Source organism: Halichoeres trimaculatus, unplaced genomic scaffold, assembly GCF_033239565.1.
Source record: "Halichoeres trimaculatus isolate MK-OKI-2021-1 unplaced genomic scaffold, fHalTri1.1 fHalTri1_scaffold_9, whole genome shotgun sequence".
NCBI lineage: Eukaryota > Metazoa > Chordata > Actinopteri > Labriformes > Labridae > Halichoeres > Halichoeres trimaculatus.
Genome location: NW_027437188.1, coordinates 51750 through 71782, shown reverse-complemented (window position 1 = coordinate 71782; position 20033 = coordinate 51750). Strand labels below are relative to the sequence as shown.

The following is a 20033-nucleotide window of genomic DNA, read 5'->3' as shown; positions in this document are numbered from 1 at the left end:
CAGAATAACTGCTGCACGTGGGTTGGAGGCAACATTAGCACAAACAGATTAGCCCCCGGGTAAGCCTTTATCCTTTAAATAGTGATTTAGCTTTACCCTCTGTTTAAGTCCTTTGGCTTGTGTTTTACCCTTTAGCTTGTGTCAAGCTTTAGCCTATGTTTTAGCGCCTAGCTTGTGTTTTAGCTCTTAGTTCGTGTTTTATCTTTGAGCCTGTGTTTTATCCTTTAGCTCTTGTTTTAGCCTTTAGCCTGTGTGTTAGCCTTTAGCTTGTGCTCTATCTCTCTCCTGTTTCTCTTTCTTCTGCTCTTCTGTCCTTTTTCTGTCTGACAGTTAGGCTCCAGTGTACAGTGTGAGAAGTATCATTTAGGAATAACTTTTATTGGTGCTGGTAATCTCATTTTAAACTGTGTGGATTAGGATCAGGCAGATATCTAGAAAACAGAATTTTTCAGGATGGCTTAGAAACTCCTCACAGGGACTTTGAAAACATACAGACGTACGACAGAAGCAGGCTCTCATATAGTGACATCTGTGTTTGAGTCCACAAGAAGCTTCTGATCTAATTCATTCATTCATTCATTCATTCATTCATTCATTCAAAGGTGCATGTTTTAATCAGCACATTGACTCAGTGGGCTGCACAAAAAACAAGCTTTTGTAAACCAATCATAATAATCCTGGGCAAATCTTTTTTTCCAGTAACATGGACTGAAGTGCCTGTGAATAACTCAGGTTGCTATTTTTAGAATCAGCCAGGATTAAGACAGATTAAGCTCTAAGATTTCAGCTTCTATCCAGATGAAGACATGTTTGCATCACAGCCACAAAACTCATTCAACCTGGAACACACAAGATGAAGTGAGCTTTTTAATAATAACCTGCAAAGCTTTACATTTATTGGAGTTTTGTTACAGTACGTCTTTACTACAGAAGAGGAGTCACTTAATGAGTGGGACATGGAAAATAAAAACAGTCACATAATTCTGTGTGTTTACTTCAATCCAGCAGGTCAATAATAAAACAAAGAAGAGATCCTCATGCAGGAGAAAGTTTAAACTGCAACATTTGAAATCAGGAGGAATAAAAAGAGGCCATGGAGCTGTGCCATGTCATGATAAATAATCTGATGAGTATTATGAGCAGCAGGATACAGTACACTACACATTTCAAAGGCACTTACTGAACCCTCTGTGTGAAAATCTCTTCAGTCTGCACTTAAACGGGCTCCAAACATCACCAGAACTAGGGATGCAATGATACCGATCCTGGTGACGGGTCTTGGCCTGATCCAGCTCCTCAAAGCTGGATCAGTACGGATGGGGCCGATCCAGGCAGCCAGCTCTGCCTTTTGTTAACCAGCGCTCTTGGCCGTTTGTTTTGGAATGTGACCTCGGATATAAGTGTAACACTGAGTAATAATTTCTGAAGCTTTGTTTTCATCAAACTGCTGCTAAACATTTCAATGTTTTCAACTTTAAATACATTTTAACTTAAACGATTCCCTCTAAACATTTTTTGCCTTTTACCAAAAACATGACCGGCCTTTTCCCACAGTAGGGCATGCAGGTTATTATTTAAAACTGGTATTGGATCAGTATTGGTCCCTACTCCAAGCCCAGGTATCGGTATGGGAACGAGAGAAGTTGGATCGGTGCATCCCTGACAAGAACAAGCCGTACATCAACAACACACAGTGCATCACGTCCCCATCAACCATCAAAGCTCAACCAAAAAGGAGCAATGTTTAACGTAAACTATAAAGTGCCAACACTGCAAGCTAAAAATGAGCTACAATCTGCTCCAACAAGACTAAATGTTTCATTTATATCACATATATCATAAAGAGCTCTGTTTTCAAGTCCTCCAGGAACAACTGAAGTTCATTCAAACACTGTGAAGAGAAAATCAGAACTGCAAAACTTTCCTACAGAAGTCATCACAAACACTGGAGCCAGTTCTTCAGAGAGGAGGAGTCATGATTCAAGAAAACAGGAGAGATGCAGCTTTTACACATTAAAGAAGGACATCATTGTGTTTTTCGAGTTGAATCTTGAAAGTGGGAATGACAGAAGCAGGGGAGCTTCTGCGTGAGTATCTGCCCTCCTGGTTTCTTTGCTTCATGTCTGTAGGACCGCAACAATATGAAGAAGAGGTGAAATACAAACTACAGACATTTCAGGCAAAAACAGAACTGAATTCCTTTTAAATGACCCCAAAAGCTGCACGGTACATATTTATTACAGTATAACACGTTTGAGGCCTGTAACGTTCCCCCAGCTGCAGCAGACACAGCAGCATGCACGGATCATCAGTGAAGACAGGTGAATACTGCGTGACTCTGCACGCTCAGCGAGCCTTCAGAAGAAAACAAAGCTGAAGTGAAATGTGTTTTCGGACACTTTGAGATTTTGAGGCTCCTATTTTACCCACTACGGGGAGCACGGTTTGTTTTACATCTTGAGTCGGACTGACCTGATCATTGAATCATCGTAGTATCAGCCAGTGATGGAGTCATACATTCCTGCTCCATGTTTTCAGAGCAGCAACCTCATTAGATGGGCTCAGCTCGCCATAAAACTCGCTTTAACTGTGTTTTATTTCAGAATGACTCCTTCAAGAGTCGTGTAAACCAGGATGGGCCAGAGAGCCTTGTTGATTCCCTTTTCATGATTACAGCAGTCCAGTTAGCAGCTGTGAGGGCTTCAAAGCACGAGTTTAAATATGTGGTTTTACCTTTTGACATAAGAGCTTCATTTGCTGAAAGATGACACAGAGCAGCAGGCTGCTTCACGTCCTGCAACGTGTTGACATCCTGTTTTGAAACGCCAAACCTCTGACCTCCTCTCCTCCTCAATAACCTTCAGCTCTTTCATCAAATTTCTCTGGTTTCACTAACATAGGACTCCTCAGAGCTGCTGCTGCAGTCAGACCATAAAGGCCTATCAAGCAAAGGGATGTTGGGAAATCTTAGCCACCCTGACAGTGTGAAGGAGGAGAGAGGGGGTGTGCATGAGAACATGAAGGAAACACTCCCCCCTCTGCTCCCCCCTCTGCTCTAACTGCAGGAAACACAGGAATCAATAAGCCTTGTAGTTTTCATAGTCCAGATCCTTTGGAACACGCTGACACACCTCTGACACCTGACAGATCAGTCCCACGAGTCTCCACTGGCCACCGCTTTGTTCAGTCCATTGATCTTCTCGTGCATCAAACCTTCCTCCAGGGCCACCTTGGACTCGTGGACCTTGGAGGAAAGGTCAGACTGTTTTATTTTGCAGTTTTTAAACGCTGTCAGTAAGATAGGGGGATTATCAGTACAACCAGATAAATCATCATGTTTTGGTGTGTATCGCTCACCCTGAATGCTTCACTGATCCCGATGATGCTCTGCAGAGCGCTGCAGAAGTAGCAGAGCACACACTCTCCTCCCTGCACGGGGATTTCCTCTTTATCAACATACACCTGGAAAAAGAAAAAGACACAGAGTTCTCTTTGTTGGTGTATTTATTTAAACACAGAAAACACTGAAATGAAAACGTTTCTTCAGCGCCCTATGTAACCTGATCTAAAACTGACTCATGAGTCCACACCTGCATGACTTCCTCGTTGAAGGCCACTTCATCATCCTTCACCCAGGTGTAGGTGAGGTAGTCTGACACGCTGCTGAATCCAACCTGGAATCCACACAAACAGTCAGGCGTGCTGAAAAGTCTCGTTCTCATCATCAGGTAAAGCTTGTTGGTTGGTTACCTTGTAGAGTCCGATCCAGTCCCACGTGCTGGAGGGGAACGGCTGCAGAGGGCTGTACAGAACGATGGAGTCGATGTCTGCGCTCCAGTCGCCCTCAGGCTGCAGACGGACCAGAGGAGTGGTGTGAATCTTCCTCAGCTGGGCAGAAGAAGAAACACGGTTTGAATCAGCATGGACAGCACCTGTTTCATCAAGCGGGTGAAAATATGATCTAATGGCTGAGATTCTGGTTAACGGTCACTGCTCAGACTCACTCCATCTTCAGAGGGACACGCCAGGGGTGCCCCTGACACCTCGTCTGTTTGCCATAGCTCTAAAGCCTTTGGCAGAAATGATCAGGAACCACAGGGAGAGTCATGATGTTGAGCTAGCGGAGAGGGACCACAGAGTCGCCTGAAACCTGAAACTTCTTGTTTTCTCCATTATAAATGAGTTCTTTTCAAATTTCAGGCTGAAAAATTAATAGTGAGAGATCTGAAGCCCATCAGCCGATTGCATATTGAAATGAAATCCATCTGAATTAACAACCCTGGACGTTAGGATCTCTGCCAATCTCAACCACCTTTAAAAACTTTACAAACATAGTTACAGAAATGAAAACTGATCTGAATGGAGGGATGGGCTTACCACTGTCTTTGATGGACCTAATAAAAATGAATCTTCGACCAAGGCTGCTTCATAAACTACAGTTCATGATGTTGAAAAATCGATATATCGTGAATACAGATGTTTATGGTATGAAAGGCTGGCTTGAAGATTGGAACAATGCACCTACCCACAGACAAAGCAGGGTTAGTGTAAGTGGCTACAGGGCAGTTATGTTGCGGTCATACATGTTCCGGGGTGGCGCGTATGCCCCGCAGTTGACATAAAGTCAGGAGGTGTGTCACACACCAGGTTTGCCTCAGGCTGATCAGACTTGCCTGGTGTGTGAGAGGACAGCAGCAACGCTACGCTTCAATCACTTTTATTCAAACAAAACTGGTTGTTGGTTGTAAATGCCATCCTTCCCTAAAATATGTTTATTTGTTACAAGACTTCAGAGGGAGAGTAAGGTTCCCAGTTCATTGATGCTCGCCTGTTATGGGAGCACCCCTTGGTAGGCGAAGGAGGGTCGCGAATTCTTCTCTATTTTGAAATATACTCATGTGAAGGGACGCTGCAATATTTATAGATGTTGTAATACCTGTGTAAGGGACGGTGCAATATATGTATGATGAAGCAGTGCAATATTGATGTTTATTTATTTGCGATAAAGTGTGTGTGTGTTTGTATGTGCGATAAAGTGTGAGTGTTTGTATGTTTTAATACCTGTCAATCTTTGGATTGTAAACTATTGAGTTCATCTGATGTGTCTTTGTTTCATGGTGCCGTGGTGCTACGGTGCTATGGATGGAGAAATAAAGATTCAACATGGGGCTGCTACAGTTAGCTTCCCTTGATCTCTGATATAATAAGTTAAAACTGATTCATAGTTTCTTAGATACCTGGCGCTGCCACCTACATTCTTCATCAGGTTTCTTGTTGGTTGACGTCAAGCTGAGAAATTGTTTCATCATGTTTAAAAGACTAGACTTGATATGATAACTCTTAATAATCATCATAAATCTACATCTCCCTTCAAACTATGACTACAGACTAATTGCCTTTTACCAGGGCAGTGAAAATGTGAATTTCAAACTGGTTTGAAAGAGATGAAAACAATAGGAGACCTGTTTGCTGCAGAGGAACTCGTGTCCTTCCAGCAGCTCCAGCTCTAATTTGGATAATCCTCCACAGACCTTTTTGCATATTTGCAAATCATAAACTTGGTATTTAACTCTTGCAGGTTTCCTGAGGAGTCACCTCCTTGATGACTTCCTATTAGTTTCAAATATTAAAGAAATGTTCATTTCAATCAGTTTAAAGAAAGTCAGTATTGACTACTTCATAGGATACAACGCACTCCTCAGTATTTAAATAAAAGCAGCTCTAGCATCTCTCCCCTATGTAAAGAATGTCAGAAAGAAGAAGAAACTTGTTTTCAACTAACATGGTAATGTCCTATCATTGCACGTTTTTGGAAAAAGGTGAAAAAAGAGCTTGGCACGATTCTACTTATAAAAGTGACAGCTGAACCAGCATTGCTCTTGCTGGGACTTCCACCACAGGCTTAATGTCAGCCCCTCATAGCTCACTGGGCTTATGAAACTGTTGATACCATAGACTGCATATAGAGTTTTTTCAGCCATAATACCCCCGTCACAGGCGCCGCCAAAGATCAGCCAGAGTCTGTGCAGTAGAGAGTCTGAGAGACTCTGAGAGGACCTGAGTGAAGCTGGGTGACAGAAATAAGTTTTTTTTGTCTCTTTGGAGAGTCTAACCTCTTCTTGGCTCTCCTTCCTGACATTTCTTACTGTTCCTCAAAAAACAACACAAGAATGGCAGCTGTCAATCATCGTTAAATGTGATGTTAAGCCTTGTTTTAACCTCTCATAACTGATGAGAAAGAAACATTTCAGTAAAAAAGAGAACTGGACCACAGCACAGCCCAATAATACCTTCATATCACCACAGCAGACAGATGAGAGAAACAGTTCTACCAGGTGTATTCATTTTTTAAAGTTTGGCCACAGCCCATCTGGAATGACTGGGGAGACAGAGATTTTGACCTATACTGCAGCCAGCCACCAGGGGGAGCAGTTTTTGTGGAGACCTCGCTTTGACCTGAGCAAGATGACGTCCATTTTTTTTTTACAGTCTATGGTTGCTACTAGCTAGACGTGTCCTTTTTCAGTAGATCAAAGAGCAATCCCTGGCAGCCTGTTCTCATTCACTCAGTGTTTGAAATGACAGATTTGCTGAGGAGGGGAGGATCCCCTTTGGTTGGAATCCCAGTCCCTCAAAGTAATCATTGACCTGACTGAGTAAACCTTCCCTCTCCTATTGAGGATTTTTATTTAATCTAGTTATTTATTTATTTAGCATTTCTTTGGTAAATCCTATTACCATTTTTTCCGTTTAGGGAAATGATGTGAGACACTTTCTTACCACTAATGTGAAGATGCCGATGACTGGCTTATGGTCGCTGATGCTGTACTCCATTTGGCTGGTGTAGAGTTCCTGTCTGACCTTCAGAGGATACTCCTCATCCTCCTCCAGCTTCTTCAGCTCCCTCACATCAAGCCCAACATCACTTTCATCCTGCTCCTCAGGAGGCAGCGCAGTGGGTCGGAGCCGCCACAGAATCCTGTCGGTCCAGGCCGGCTTACGTTGCTTACGGCTGGGGGGGCAGGTGAGGAGAGGAGACAAAAAAAACTTTCTGTCAGGAGAAAACACTTGAAGCACAAATCCAGCAAAATGTGGATGCATGTGGGACAAAGAAGGGTGAGGAGGGAGATTTTATCAACACTAAAGGAGGACCAATGAAACTGTGGGGTAACATGGAGGATTCAGCCTCTTCAGTGACAATCTAACAATCTGAGAGTAGATTATCAACATGGAGGATTCAGCCTCTTCAGTGACAATCTAACAATCTGAGAGTAGATTATCAACATGGAGGATTCAGCCTCTTCAGTGACAATCTAACAATCTGAGAGTAGATTATCAACATGGAGGATTCAGCCTCTTCAGTGACAATCTAACAATCTGAGAGTAGATTATTACCAGTCATGGTGCTGAGAAGCATCTATTTCTGGACATGCATGTTAGCTGTTATGCAGCAGCTGCTGAGACCGACTGATGTTATTATACTCTGTAGATTAGGTTTGGATTCATATAAACTTAAGACATTTTGACACTTTAAGGTACACTGAGGAGGACATCTGCTGGTTTATCAGTGTGTAATCTGAGTTGCCTGTAAGGAGTATTTCATTTTTCTTACCTCCTCAGCGGGTTGTTTTACTCTTTACAAGCAACTCAGGCGTCATTTTTGTTTTCTAATATCCTGAAATCAAACAATTTTCTGGACTTTCAGGTAAATGTGGCTCAGGCTATACCAAATAAGATAAACACTTGATTAGATTTTAGTGTTGCAGAGCAGAAAGAAATCAAACCACTCCTCACATGTTGTGAGGTGAAATGACCGCTTTGGTTCATAAGGTCTAATGCCTCTAAAGGCAGAAAAGTAAAACCTTGGTCTTAATTATGACTGGGGTTCTACAGTGGTCAAACATGCACATTCAGTGGGCATACATTAATCCCATGCATCAGCCCTGCAGGGTGACTCTGCTGCAATAACGGCTTGTTTCAGTCAAACAAATCCACTTGAGAAATTCTAATGTTTTGTGCCACTTTAACAAGAAAATCAGCCCAGCTTTAAAATATCAGACTAAACCTTAGGAGCAACATTTGTAATGTCACTTTTCAGCTGCTATGCCTTTATTTAGAGAGTCAGGACAGTGTGTTGAGTATGAAAGAGGAAGAGAGCATGGAGAACAGCAACAAGCCGTGGGTATGATTCACAGTTCTCTGTGCAGCTGCACACACACTGCAAAAACTAAAATCATTTTGGGTCTTTTTGTCTTATTTTCTGTAGAAAATGTCCTTTTAGACTTAATATGAGCTACATTTACCTGTCCAGAAAAAATGTCTGATTTCAAGTTATTTAAAGGCAAAATGAGGTCTGGATTGCTTGTACCAAAGAAAAGAAATCTGCCAATGATATAACAGAAAGTTACTTTTATCAAGACGTTATTCTAGTTTCAAGCAAATTTTCTACCAAACTTTTCTTGTTCCATTGACAGCGTTTTTTTTTCACTTGTTACAGGCAGTTAAGACCTCATTTTGTCTTTGAATAACTTGAAATAAGACATTTTTCTGAACTATTAAGAGTATAATGAGACAATTTTACTTAAAACAAGACAAAAACAATTGACAAGGGTTCAGTTTTTTGCAAAAAGGACTATGGTCCGTACAAAAACCCTTCAATAACTACTTTGTACAGTCACCAAGTTATAACGTTTTAAAACATGCATTATGTAAACTAGGGATTCTCCCAAGGAGGTGAGTGTGTCTGTCACATCACACTTTCTAAAGTGTCCTCCATCCTCCATCTGTCTGTTAAAATAGTCACATGGTGCCATCTGAAGGAGCATTCGTCCAGCTGATTTCTCCAACACAACATGTGAGGCCTGCACGTAAAGAGATTTCCCAACAGCTGATATAAATCTCCAACATTATGCAGCTCTGGCCTGTCGAACCCTGCCCAGTTAACCCCGGCCTGGCAGAGTCCGTGGCCACACCAAACGCAAACTCGCGAAGTTAAACACACGACACACCTGTAACACGCCACGTGAACGCTGTAATAAAATCTACCTGGATCTTTAGTCGAACATCTCCCAAAGATCACAAAAAGAGGATCCATTTCTCAGTTCTGCATTTATTCTGGCCACAGGTAAGGTTTACAGCGCTGGTCACAAAAGAATGAGCCCCGATATCCGGGAGCAATACAATTTAATGACAGTCATTGCTACACCTACCAGAGGTTGAGTTAAACTAAACACCCAAGAGTAATTGGCCAAAAACATGACTGACACCACTGTCTCAACCCACAGCTGATGTCAGTTTTCAGAGAGATGTGCTGTCAAAGAGTGTGTGTGTTGAATCAGAGCATGGAGCTAGGAGACTGGGTGAAAGTTTACACAGGGTCAAAGAGACCTCACAGACACAAGCTGGAGACAGGAGCTATCCTTCTATCTGCCAGATTAACATACACCAACCCTGAACACAGCATGTCACTAGATTGGAATGCTAGATTAAGCCAATTATCCTAAAAATATATTACAACGCCCGAGTCTGGACGCTGGACTATTTAGACAAGCAGAGGGGCTGACACGCGTCTCTGCGCATGCGGAGTAGAGAGCCTGCTCATTTAAAGCCCAAAAGCGCATCTGAAAAACAATGAGCTGTGGTTTCAAAAGCATGACAGCAGAGTGTGTGAAAGCCTTGGAGATCACAATCAAGGCCTGCTGCCTCTCCCTGGTAATCCACCTCCACTGGCCTTAGCTGGCTGTTCCCTGCGACCTCATCCTCAACCCCCCGACCCATGTTCAGGGGGTTACCGAGCAGGCTCTTCCATCTTTAACAAAACTCCACTGAGAGAAACACTGTCAGACTCAGTGATGATCCATTCAGGCAAATCCAGCTGGAAATATTTTTACAGAAATTATTTTCAAAACCTGTCTCCTCAGAGACCTTCACCAGCCTGCTCTTTTTTTCTGGTCTCTGTAGAGTACACACGTTGCATTCTATAACTCTGGATGATGACACACTGCACAGATTATTTTCTCCTCCATCATCCGGTGGGGTTGGAGTCAGAGCAGGTGGCGGTTCCCCCCCAACGTCATCAAATCAATGACGTTGTGGGGGAATGTCATCGCTGATTGGCTGCCATGGCACAGCCTCACGCAAATTTGCGTCCAAAGGTCAACATTTTCAACTCAAGTGTAGAAGCGTCTGACGCCCAAACGTGCCGACGCTCCAAATGCACAAACGCGCCGCGCCAAACACGCCCAACGCGCCGTCCGGGGTGAATTGGCGTCTAAACGCGTCTTTGCATTGACTTTGACATGTAATCTCAATGCAAATTCGCATTTGGTGTGGCCGTACCATAACAGCTCAGCAGTCCCGCCTCAGAAAGTCTGTCTGAAAGACGCTGAGTAAAACAGATGGATCCATAAAATCATTCCTTCACACGTGAAAACTCCAAGATGTACCATCACTTCACCGACAGCAGCTCTGTGAGCTCAGGCGTCCAACTCTACAATAAACAAGCCTCTCTGTTTTTCCTCTGCAGAGGCAAACTGGCATCTGTCCTGAAAAGATTTTGTTTCATTATTATTCTTTGTTAAAATAATGCCATCTTCATTTAGCCTTCAGGGAGAGGGGGGAGACTTATTATTGTTAACATTCAGCGTAAAAAGGCATACTACTGTTATCCGCTTAGTGAAAGTAGCTTTTCTGCACAAACTAGACGGTGGATTAAGAAGGGATGACATGATGTGTTAGCAGAGATGTGGACACTTTGAACTCTTACTTAAAGCCAAACCATGTCCTGTAGATCCTGTGGGGTGGAGAGGAGGCACAGATTTATAAAACATTAGAAGTGAAAACATGTTTGAGATACTTCAGGACTGGACGTGAGGACCAGTTCTAGATGTTACCTGCTGTCGTAGGTGTCAGAGTTCAGGTCGAACTTGTATGTGGGTGGAAAGTCCAGAGGTCCTTCCTCAAACTCCTGGAGCATCTGTTCTTTGGTCTTTAACATGGTCAGCTGAAAATGACAACACATATTTAACATTCCTCCAAACCCTCAACAAACTGACGAAAAGGAGGACCTGGAAGTGGTGTCATCATGTCAACAAACGTTTGTTTAGAGCAGCATAAAAAAAAATAATAATAAATAAAAAAAACTCTTTTATGGCATGAAGAGCTTTTAACCAGACAGATGGTAATTTGGGGATTTCTACATCCTTTCAGCCCACTCAGAAAACTGTAACTGTCCAAAAATCAGTTTATCTAGGGTCTGAATTTCTGTTACAGACTCCAGCAGATTTGACTACCACAGTGCAAAAACTAAAATCTAAACAAGAGTTCATGTCTTATTTTTATAATAAAAAATGTCTTATTCAACTTTATTTGAGACTTATTAACTGGCAAGAAAAGACAAAAATGTTTCAAGATTTTCAAAGACAAAATTGACCCCTGGGGAAAAAATTACTGGACAAGTTTCTTATTTTGCTTCAGGAAACTAATTTTTCAGCCCATTGGCAGATTCCTGTACTCTTTACAAGCAACGCAGACGTCACATTTTAAAACCTTGAATAAAGACATTATTTATAGTCTTGTCAGTAAATGAGGCTTATATTAAGTCGAGACAATTTTCAGAAACATCTAGGAGAGTACATAGTGGCAGGTCTTGCACAACAAAAGCAAATCTAAAGAAAAGATCTCACAGTGGAACTTTGAGGATAAACCTGACAGAAATCTGTTTTCCTTCTGTTCACAGCTTTAAAGGTCAAACCTGGTCTTTGCTCCACAGCAGCTCGTAGGTTTGGTTGTTGATACAGGTGCGGACAAAGTGCATGCCGTGATCCTGGATCCGGAAGTTAAGATCCCCAAACCAGAACACCAACCTGAGTCAAGAGTGGGAGAGATGACAGGAAATGAAAGAGGGAAACACAAATTCAGGTGGACTCACATGGAACAGACAGTCATCTGTCCATCTTCTCACCTGTGGTCAAAGACCGTCTGAGCCTTTTTACAGTCATACGTCTGCGTGCCCACGATGTACTCAAACTCATCCACTCGCTCCGAGGCGTTGTCCATGTGAGCGGCCAGGTGACAGTTCAGGAAGCACAGCATGTGGCCGTAAAAAGAGAGGCGGACTGACACGCCACCTTTGTTTCCCTGAGAGACCAAACAAGAGACGGAGGACGAGAAAGAAACTCACACCACATACAGCGCATGAGAGGAAACCATATCAGAGGATGGGCTGCTTCTGGAGGGAGAGCTTTGAGCTGCTGTTTTTAGTCACCGTAGATTTGACGGAGCAGTGTGTAGAAGTTGTCATCATTTGGCCGAACAGAAACGGTGGAAATGAGATCATAATGTTTTTATATGCTTGTGAAGTATTTTCAAATCAGTGAACAATAACCCCCATAAAACGGTCCTTTTCTTTTTATTGAGCTAGAAAAAAAGCTTTCTATATTTACATTACTGTGGGTTTCACTCATGGAAGCAGACACAATGAGCAGCCATGTTTGTCTACGGCAGATTTTGGGGGACAAAAAGAGTAAAACGCGGTTTTCAATATGAGCCTGGCTGCTGGACCTGAAACCTTCCCTGGAAGTCAGGCAGAGAAGAAGAGAGGAGGCGGTTGTTGTTTGTACAGTAGAAGAAGAAGACAGAGGTTGTTGTTATTACTAACAACGAATAAAGTATATTTTTGTTGTTTTGCACAAAAAAATTGGTATTGAGAGTATTTTCTGATGGAGAATCAAAAACACGCATCACATGAGTGTAAATTTTGTACAGATTTTGGTCTAAAAAGATCAGAAAGAAATGAAGAGAAACCTGGGGGGTATTCCACGAAGCTGGCTAAAGAAGGCTGGGCTATCGCCGGTAAGCGTGGCTTGAATAAGCTGCCACTTCAATCTTAGCTGCAACTCGTTCCACTAACGAGGCTCAGCTGATTTTCAGAGACGCTTATTCAAGCCAGGCTGATCCAAGCTGCTGCTAAGCGCGCGTCCGCGGTAGATAAAAGCCCCGACGTGTCGATTGTCGAAATGACCAAATCATGTCAAAACCGAGAGCGGAGACGTTTCCCTCAGCAGAGAAAACACTCCTCATGGAGTCGTATGATGACTACAAAGTGAAAATCACATAAAAGGGTGACACGGTGGCGATTAATAACACCAGAGAAGCTGCTGGTTCAAGAATATCATGCTTATGTGTCAAATCAACACTGACTGTTTCTGCTGAGTTTGATGACCTTTTTTCTTCTCACTCTGAAGCTCCTCACTCTGCTGTGGCCCAGAGGAGATTGATCTTGATTAAATTAAAGCTGTTCATATATATAGGCCTATATACTTCATGGGGTGATGTTTCATCAAACACTGACTAAAACAGCAGAAAAAGACATGTAGAAGAGATGTCACTATTTTAATTAGAGATGATTCAGCTGTCAGATGAGATGGGTCAGTGATACAGTGCCCTTTATCTAAATAAGGGGAAGACATTAAGTTCTGTCACCATGTGGAATCACCTTTACATTATCATCATGATCAGTATGAATACGGACCGTGAAAGCAGAGCCTCACGATCCTTCTGACTTTTTGGGTTTTAAGCAGGTGTCAGAAAAGTTACCAAAAGGTCTCAGCTTATGTTTCTGAACAAGAACATCAAATATTACAGGTATAGATTCATTTAATGTGACACCTGCAGTTCACAAGGCGTCTTTCAGAAGCTTGTCAGACCTTCTCTGAGACGCAGCTAAGGTAAGCCTGACGTTTAGCCTGACTGGGACCAGGCTTGTCGCACTGGCTAATTTACGATGGTTACCAAGCCACGCTAGCCCTAAGCCTCGTTTGTGGAACCCAACTCTCGCTAAAGTTAAGCCAGGCTTCGAGCTAAGCCAGCTTCGTGGAATACCCCCCAGGACAGACAGCGACTAAAAAGAGAGTAAACATGGGTGTAGAGTTTCAGAGCTGGGAGTCATGAATGAAGAAGTTGGGTCTGAAGGACGATGCTGAAGTTGGCTGTTCTCTGCTCCACAGGTAAAGGTGGAGAATGTTTCCATGACAACGTTTATTGGCTGTAAAGGTCATTGTTTATTGTTGATGGTGGAGTCTAACAAACATCAGCGTTTCTCTGTCTGAGAGTTTTCTTTCCTCTCTGACAGTCACAGGTGAATCTGTGGGTCAGTGTCAAACAGAACAGGAGCTATCGGAGGGGGAGGAGGCTGTCATGGAGCTTTCTGCCTGTTGTTTCTCCAGCTATGAGACATGTCCCGCAGCATCAACGTCCATCAACATGATTATCAAAATAAATGAAGCCATCCTCAGGATCCCCTTTGATCTTCAAAGGCTGAGAGTCTCTTGGTGATGGGCTGTTTTAGGAACAGATGGGCTCAGTCTAAAATCTGAACGCTCCATGTTGCTGAAATGACAGTTTCTACACACTGCTCCTCCAAGGCCGACTTAGCAGCAGACAGACAGATATTTGCTGGAGCTTAAGCAGCCAAAGATTCCCAAAAAAATCAATCACCACTACAAAATATCAAACATGCACTATTACAGATCTGCTTTGTGCATTTCTTACCCAGTAACGGAACATGCCCGTTCGAGTGTACGTGGCTCTGATGTCTCTGATGAAGGGGACATGCTCCAGTTTGGAGAAGAAGAGCAGCAGCAGACCCTGCATTCTGATAGACGACACCTGAAAGGTGAACACGTGCACATCCAGAGGGTGAACACAGCTTGATGTGATACTTTTACTGTGTACTGACACTTACCAGTTTCATAAAAGAAGGACTGATTTGGTGACCAGTGAAGATGATTTCCACTCAATGTGTTTGTGCATTAGTATTCAGTGAAATGTACCTTTATGTAATTCTTCGGTGCCAAGGTCGTCATGAACAGCTGACTCCATGGATCATCAAACAATGTGTCAGACATGAACCTCACCGGCCCCGAGTACACCTCCTGCAGACTAATGTGCATACACACACGCACACACACACACACACACACACACACACACACACACACACACACATACACACACACACACACACACACACACACACACACACACACACACACACACACACACACACACACACACACACACACACACACACACACTGTTTAGCCCACCATCCAGTTATGTAATCAAATCACTTGCTCAACCGATTAATTAGCCTTCCCTCCACCACCCACCTGATGACGAAGAGGTCTGGGCTTATTGGGGAGTTCAGATGGAGAAGCAAGGTGACATCATCTGGAGGATTAGCTGTAGCCACGTTCCACGTCACCATGTGGAGCCTGCAGGTCGTTGGAGAGAACAGAGTCATTCAAACAGTGCGTGTGCACCACATAAAACTGAAATCTTTTAAGTGTTTTTGTCTTATTTTCAGTAGAAAATGTCTCTTTAGACTTAATATGAGCCACATTCACCTGAGCAGTCCAGAAAAATGTCTGGTTTCAAGTTATCAAAGGTCTAAATGAGGTCAGGATTACTTGTGAAAAGTTTAAAGAATCTGCCAATGGAAGAAGAGAAAAGTTACCCGTGTTAAGTTATTCTAGTTTCTAGCACATTTTAAAGCCCATTTCTCTGGCTCCATTGGCAGATTTTTTTTACTTGTTACAGGCAGTTCAGACCTCATTTTGTCTTTAAATAGCTTTAAACGAGACATTTTTCTGGACTTGTCAGTTGAATGTGGTTTATATCGAGTGTAACAAGACAATTTTAGCCTACTTAAAATAAGACAAAAACACTTGAGGAGATTTAAAGTTTTTGCAGTGTGTCCGAAGGAAGACTTGATTTCTTTCAGTTAAAGATGAAAAAATTACTTAGTTAACACAAACACACCTTTAGAATTAAAACTGCTCTGGGGTGAATTTCTCAGCTTTTTTTCAGATTTGAAATCACTTTGTATGTGACCCTTGTTAATCTGTTTAATGGTGAACCAGTCTGGCTCTGTTAAGACCAAACAAGGCTGCACACAGCTGCACAACACCACAAGCTTAAACAGTGCTACGCTTTAAATTTCCAATCAAAGAGGATCATTCAGCAGGATACAAATCAAAGAAGAGCACATGATCAGAGTGTGAAGGCTGATACAGACAGAGCACTGTACTACTACAGTCAGCTCAGGCTTATGGAGTCACCACAGGATGAGAGGAGTCATCAGTTCATTCAGACTCTCAGCATCCAACAGTAAAAGTGATCAGGAGAATGAGAGAGGAGTCTGAGGACAACGTCCTGACAGGTTTCAGTCCACATTAACTACAGATGTCCAGAGATGAGCCGGTTAATGAGGTTTGTTAAGGAGGAAAGCTGTTAGGAGGAGGGAGAGGGCGTTGATTCTCTGATTTGACGCCAAAAAAAGTAAGCACAGCATTTTCCCTCCACCTGAATTTGTCCTTTCTCTGCTTGTTGGCTCTCTTGCCGCAGACGAGGAAGGCGTTGTCCAGCGTGTGGACCATTTTCTCATGCAGCTCATGCTTGGGGTCCAAATCATCCACGCACGTCATCAGCTGATTGAGCCGATGGCGGAGGGCAAGTTTGGTGCCAGTCGACTGCGTGGAGTGGGTGTCAGAGCGTTCGCGGCCCATGGTCCCAAAGAGCTGGCATATTTCCTCCATCCTGACTCAAAGCCCTGCACCGTTATCTGTCTTCCTCAAAGTCAGAGAGTCACAAAGAGACCAGCAGCTGTTGACAGCGTTGGGACGAGAGAATCAACGAGTCTAAAGCTCTGATCGTTGAGCACAACCAGACAAGTGAAGGGAATGAGGAAAGTTCTCGCCTGGTGCTCCAGAGTTGGAAGGAGTGGTTAGGTATTTAATCCACAAGTCTTCTTTGTGTGCTTAACACTACGTATAATCTCACAGCTGAAATGTCTCAACAGCGGGCTTATCAAATAATTGTGAAACCAACGTGCTGCGTAGGAACATTGGAGCCCTTTTCAAGCTGTCATGCAACAAGCTGCGTTCTCCTCTAGCAGGGTGGCAAAGCTTTTCTTTTTCATCAAATCCGCATTAAGTGAGTATTGCCAAGCAGCCTAATCCACCAAGGCAGACAATTACGCTCTCTGAAAAGAACTGGGGCTCTGGGTACAGGAGCTGTAATAAAGTTGGCTGCTGACCCTGAACCCGTCATGTTACAAAAGTACAGCACTCTGTAGCTGTAGCCCTCGTAAAAATCTGAGAGTGAGTAACCCAGGAGAGAAGACAGACCTGTTTTTCGGACTGACTTTTCAGCCGAGCTTGGACAATACCTTCTCTGTCTAAAGGGAACAAACTGGATACCAGAACAATACGGAGAAGTGTGCACAAGGAGGGACAGATTTCTTTTGTTTGTTTGCTGATTTTGAAGGTTTCACACTCAGAAGTTGTCGAGTCCAGTGAAAAGTACCTGTTGTACTGCACTGGCAGCCTGATAAACCATCGGTCTCAGCCCTGCCTTATTTCAAAGCATGGAAACAGCTGAGAGCACTGTACAATAAAACAAATACATCACCAAGACCTAAGAATAACTTCCACCGATCACCACCACCTTTGCCTTACTAAACGGCTAAATATCACTTCTTAAAGAGCAGTCAGTGAATAATGAGGAGAAGGATGTGCAAGGCAGCCCCTCGAGGATCAGTTCCATCTCTCTCAAGCTGCCAACCCTTTTCTGTAGTTTTCATATCCCTTAAAAGTACCTGAATACAAACATTAAAAAGAAAGATTACAGACATAACTTGCAAACATAGATACAACAAAAACTAGAAACTTCTTACATAAGGTGACACATGGAATATTTGTCACACACAGAATCAGTGAGGTAGGACACAGTCTCCTCTTGTCCTCTATTCGTCTGTATGTTGTGAGCAGCGTCTTTACACCCTGCACTTAATGAGCCGGACAAAGAGGAGACGCTCCTGGTGCTATTCTACATGACCTCAGTTTTTGATCTTCATGATTAAGAAGCCTTAACTGCACATGACTCAGCCTCAGGTGGAGAAATTAGAAGCTGGGTGGCTCATGTGGTTGAGTGTATTATGAGAAGAGGAAATGTAGGTGTGTGTAGAAGGGATACAAACAGATTCCAGATTTTTTAAGAGTGCCCCTGTCTGAATTGTCAAGACTTGAAAACAATCTGGATATCCATCTTTTTCTTTTTACATCTCCCCCTGAAGCCTTGCATGTTTACACTATGAAACGGTTTAAATCTATCATTACACAGGGCAGGAAGCATCATTAACCATGCAGGTAAACATTTAAAATCACATAATAACTGAGCGACAAGAAACAAAAGCAGCTTCTCCATGTGTGACAGCATTTCACTGCTGCCAAACTGTTCTGGCTGTGACAGCACAACTGTTCTGATACAGAGTGTTTGACCTAGAAACACGTACACACATCTGTTGGGGTCACCATCAGTCAAACCCACTCACTATTGTTGCAAAACCACTGGTAATACAGTCAAATATCTCTGGATGCTTATAGCTAACACAGATGAAGCCTACCATATGTGAATCTACAGTATCTGTCCTTAACACCTGGATGTTTACTGTACAGAACTGTAAACACGGATGTTGTTACAGAGCAGAGCCCCACCTGAAGCTGTCTTCCTGGCTGCTGTCATTCCTTGAGTTCAGATCTGGCTGCTGAGCTTCTGACTGCTCCTCATTCTCCTCCATCATCTCTCCTGGAAAAAAAACAAGTTTTTTTGATAACGTACGTTAAGACGGAGTGAAAAGCTTGAGTTTCAGAAATAGCATTAGCCGTGGGTCAGAAGTTCAGTGATGCTAACTGCTAACTGAACCTGCACATTACTTTGAAGCAGGTCTGTGTGTTAAACAACAGTACATCAAACACACTCACTATTCACCTAGTTGAGACTATAATTTATCATTTAACTAAAATGTTTGGATAATAATATTGTTTAATGTTATCTTCATGCACTGTTGTTGTTGTTGTGTCATTTCACTACTGTAACCAGACGGCGTTCACACTGCGTAGCGAGCAAACGAGGAACCTCATTTTATCCTCAAACAATGAAAACTCCAGGAAAATATTAAACATGAGAACACTTTATCTGGAATTACCTGAAAATCTCTGTGTTCTGTCGCTTAAAAGAGACGTGAAATTGTTCAGAGGCAGCAGTTTGACTGTACAGTCGTGTGTTGTCGTTCTCCTACAAACCGGAAGACCCCTACATCGCCTTCAAAATAAGAGCGCCGTTTTTTTTCGTAGAAAAAGGTGAAGAAAATGTGGAACTGTTGTTAAATGACTTTGATGAATGTTACACATATTTTGTACAAAAATTTCATTCACAAATGTTACCCCGTGTTGCAAAGAAGATTATTTTTTTGGTTGTTAGTCTTTGTTTTAATTTGTCAGAAAAAAAGATGTGATTTCTTTAGTATAATTTGTTTTTCTGTCAATACCAATGAACAGAAAAAGCCAAAATGGAGCCTTTTTTTCGTTTTTTCGTTTCAGGTCTAAAAACGAAGAAACGGAAGAGCGCGACCATGGGTAAACTGGACTCCCTACCAAAATAAAAGCCTTCCTGATAAATGGGTAATAAAATATATATTACGTTAAATGACGCTTTTATTTTTGTACAGTGTTTATTATGTACACTGCTATTATAATCTTAGTAGTAGTAATAATAATAATAATAATAATAATAATAATAATAATAATAATAATAATAATAATAATAATCATCATCATAATCATAATCATAATTATCAGTACATTGAGCGTTATAAGGTGAGGCCCAACAGTGTGGAAGAGCTCGCCAAAGTCTGTCCATAGGAGCATAAACACTGTATGAGCCTTACTACATTCAACGGTTTCATGGCTGCTAAGGTGTTTTAATATAGATATGATATAACAGTGATATTAATAAAAATATATATGTACAGTGAGCTGTAAATCTCCCTTTGCTAGGGGCATTGGGATACACATTCCTTAATTTTAAAGATTTACTGTAAAAATAAAAGTCTTTGGAGGAGCTGACCATATTCTTTTTCTAACCTGGGCAGACGTTTATCCAAACTAGAGCAAGAGAAGCAGTCTGCTGTT

General features: G+C 42.4%; 1 protein-coding gene across 2 annotated transcripts; it reads right to left on the bottom strand.

Moving 5' to 3' along the window:
- Positions 1–197: 197 nt before the first annotated feature.
- On the bottom strand, positions 198–19154 carry LOC141797759 (inositol polyphosphate 5-phosphatase K-like). Of its 2 annotated transcripts, XM_074679440.1 has the most exons (14): positions 19049–19143; positions 18558–18648; positions 15171–15275; positions 14832–14940; positions 14551–14667; positions 11963–12138; positions 11753–11864; positions 10893–11002; positions 10766–10792; positions 6781–7012; positions 3751–3888; positions 3591–3674; positions 3358–3462; positions 198–3244 (listed from the first exon to the last, which is right to left on the bottom strand). In XM_074679440.1, exons 2-14 carry the CDS (start codon positions 18641–18643, stop codon positions 3149–3151), a joined length of 1497 nt encoding a protein of 498 aa, XP_074535541.1. In that variant the 5' UTR covers positions 18644–18648; positions 19049–19143; the 3' UTR covers positions 198–3148. The 2 variants fall into 2 exon arrangements, with proteins under 2 accessions (XP_074535541.1, XP_074535540.1); XM_074679439.1 differs by lacking the exon at positions 10766–10792 and having other exon boundaries at positions 211–3244; positions 19049–19154.
- Positions 19155–20033: the final 879 nt, after the last annotated feature.

Excerpts from the sequence above, each read along its gene's own strand:
- LOC141797759 (XM_074679440.1), bottom strand. The coding sequence starts at position 18,643 with ATGATGGAGGAGAATGAGGAGCAGTCAGAAGCTCAGCAGCCAGATCTG. Across the intron at positions 12,139-14,550 it reads CGGGCATGTTCCGTTACTGG|GGAAACAAAGGTGGCGTGTC; the intron begins GTAAGAAATGCA and ends TTGGTCTCTCAG. Across the intron at positions 3,675-3,750 it reads ACTGGATCGGACTCTACAAG|GTTGGATTCAGCAGCGTGTC; the intron begins GTAACCAACCAA and ends TGTGGATTCCAG.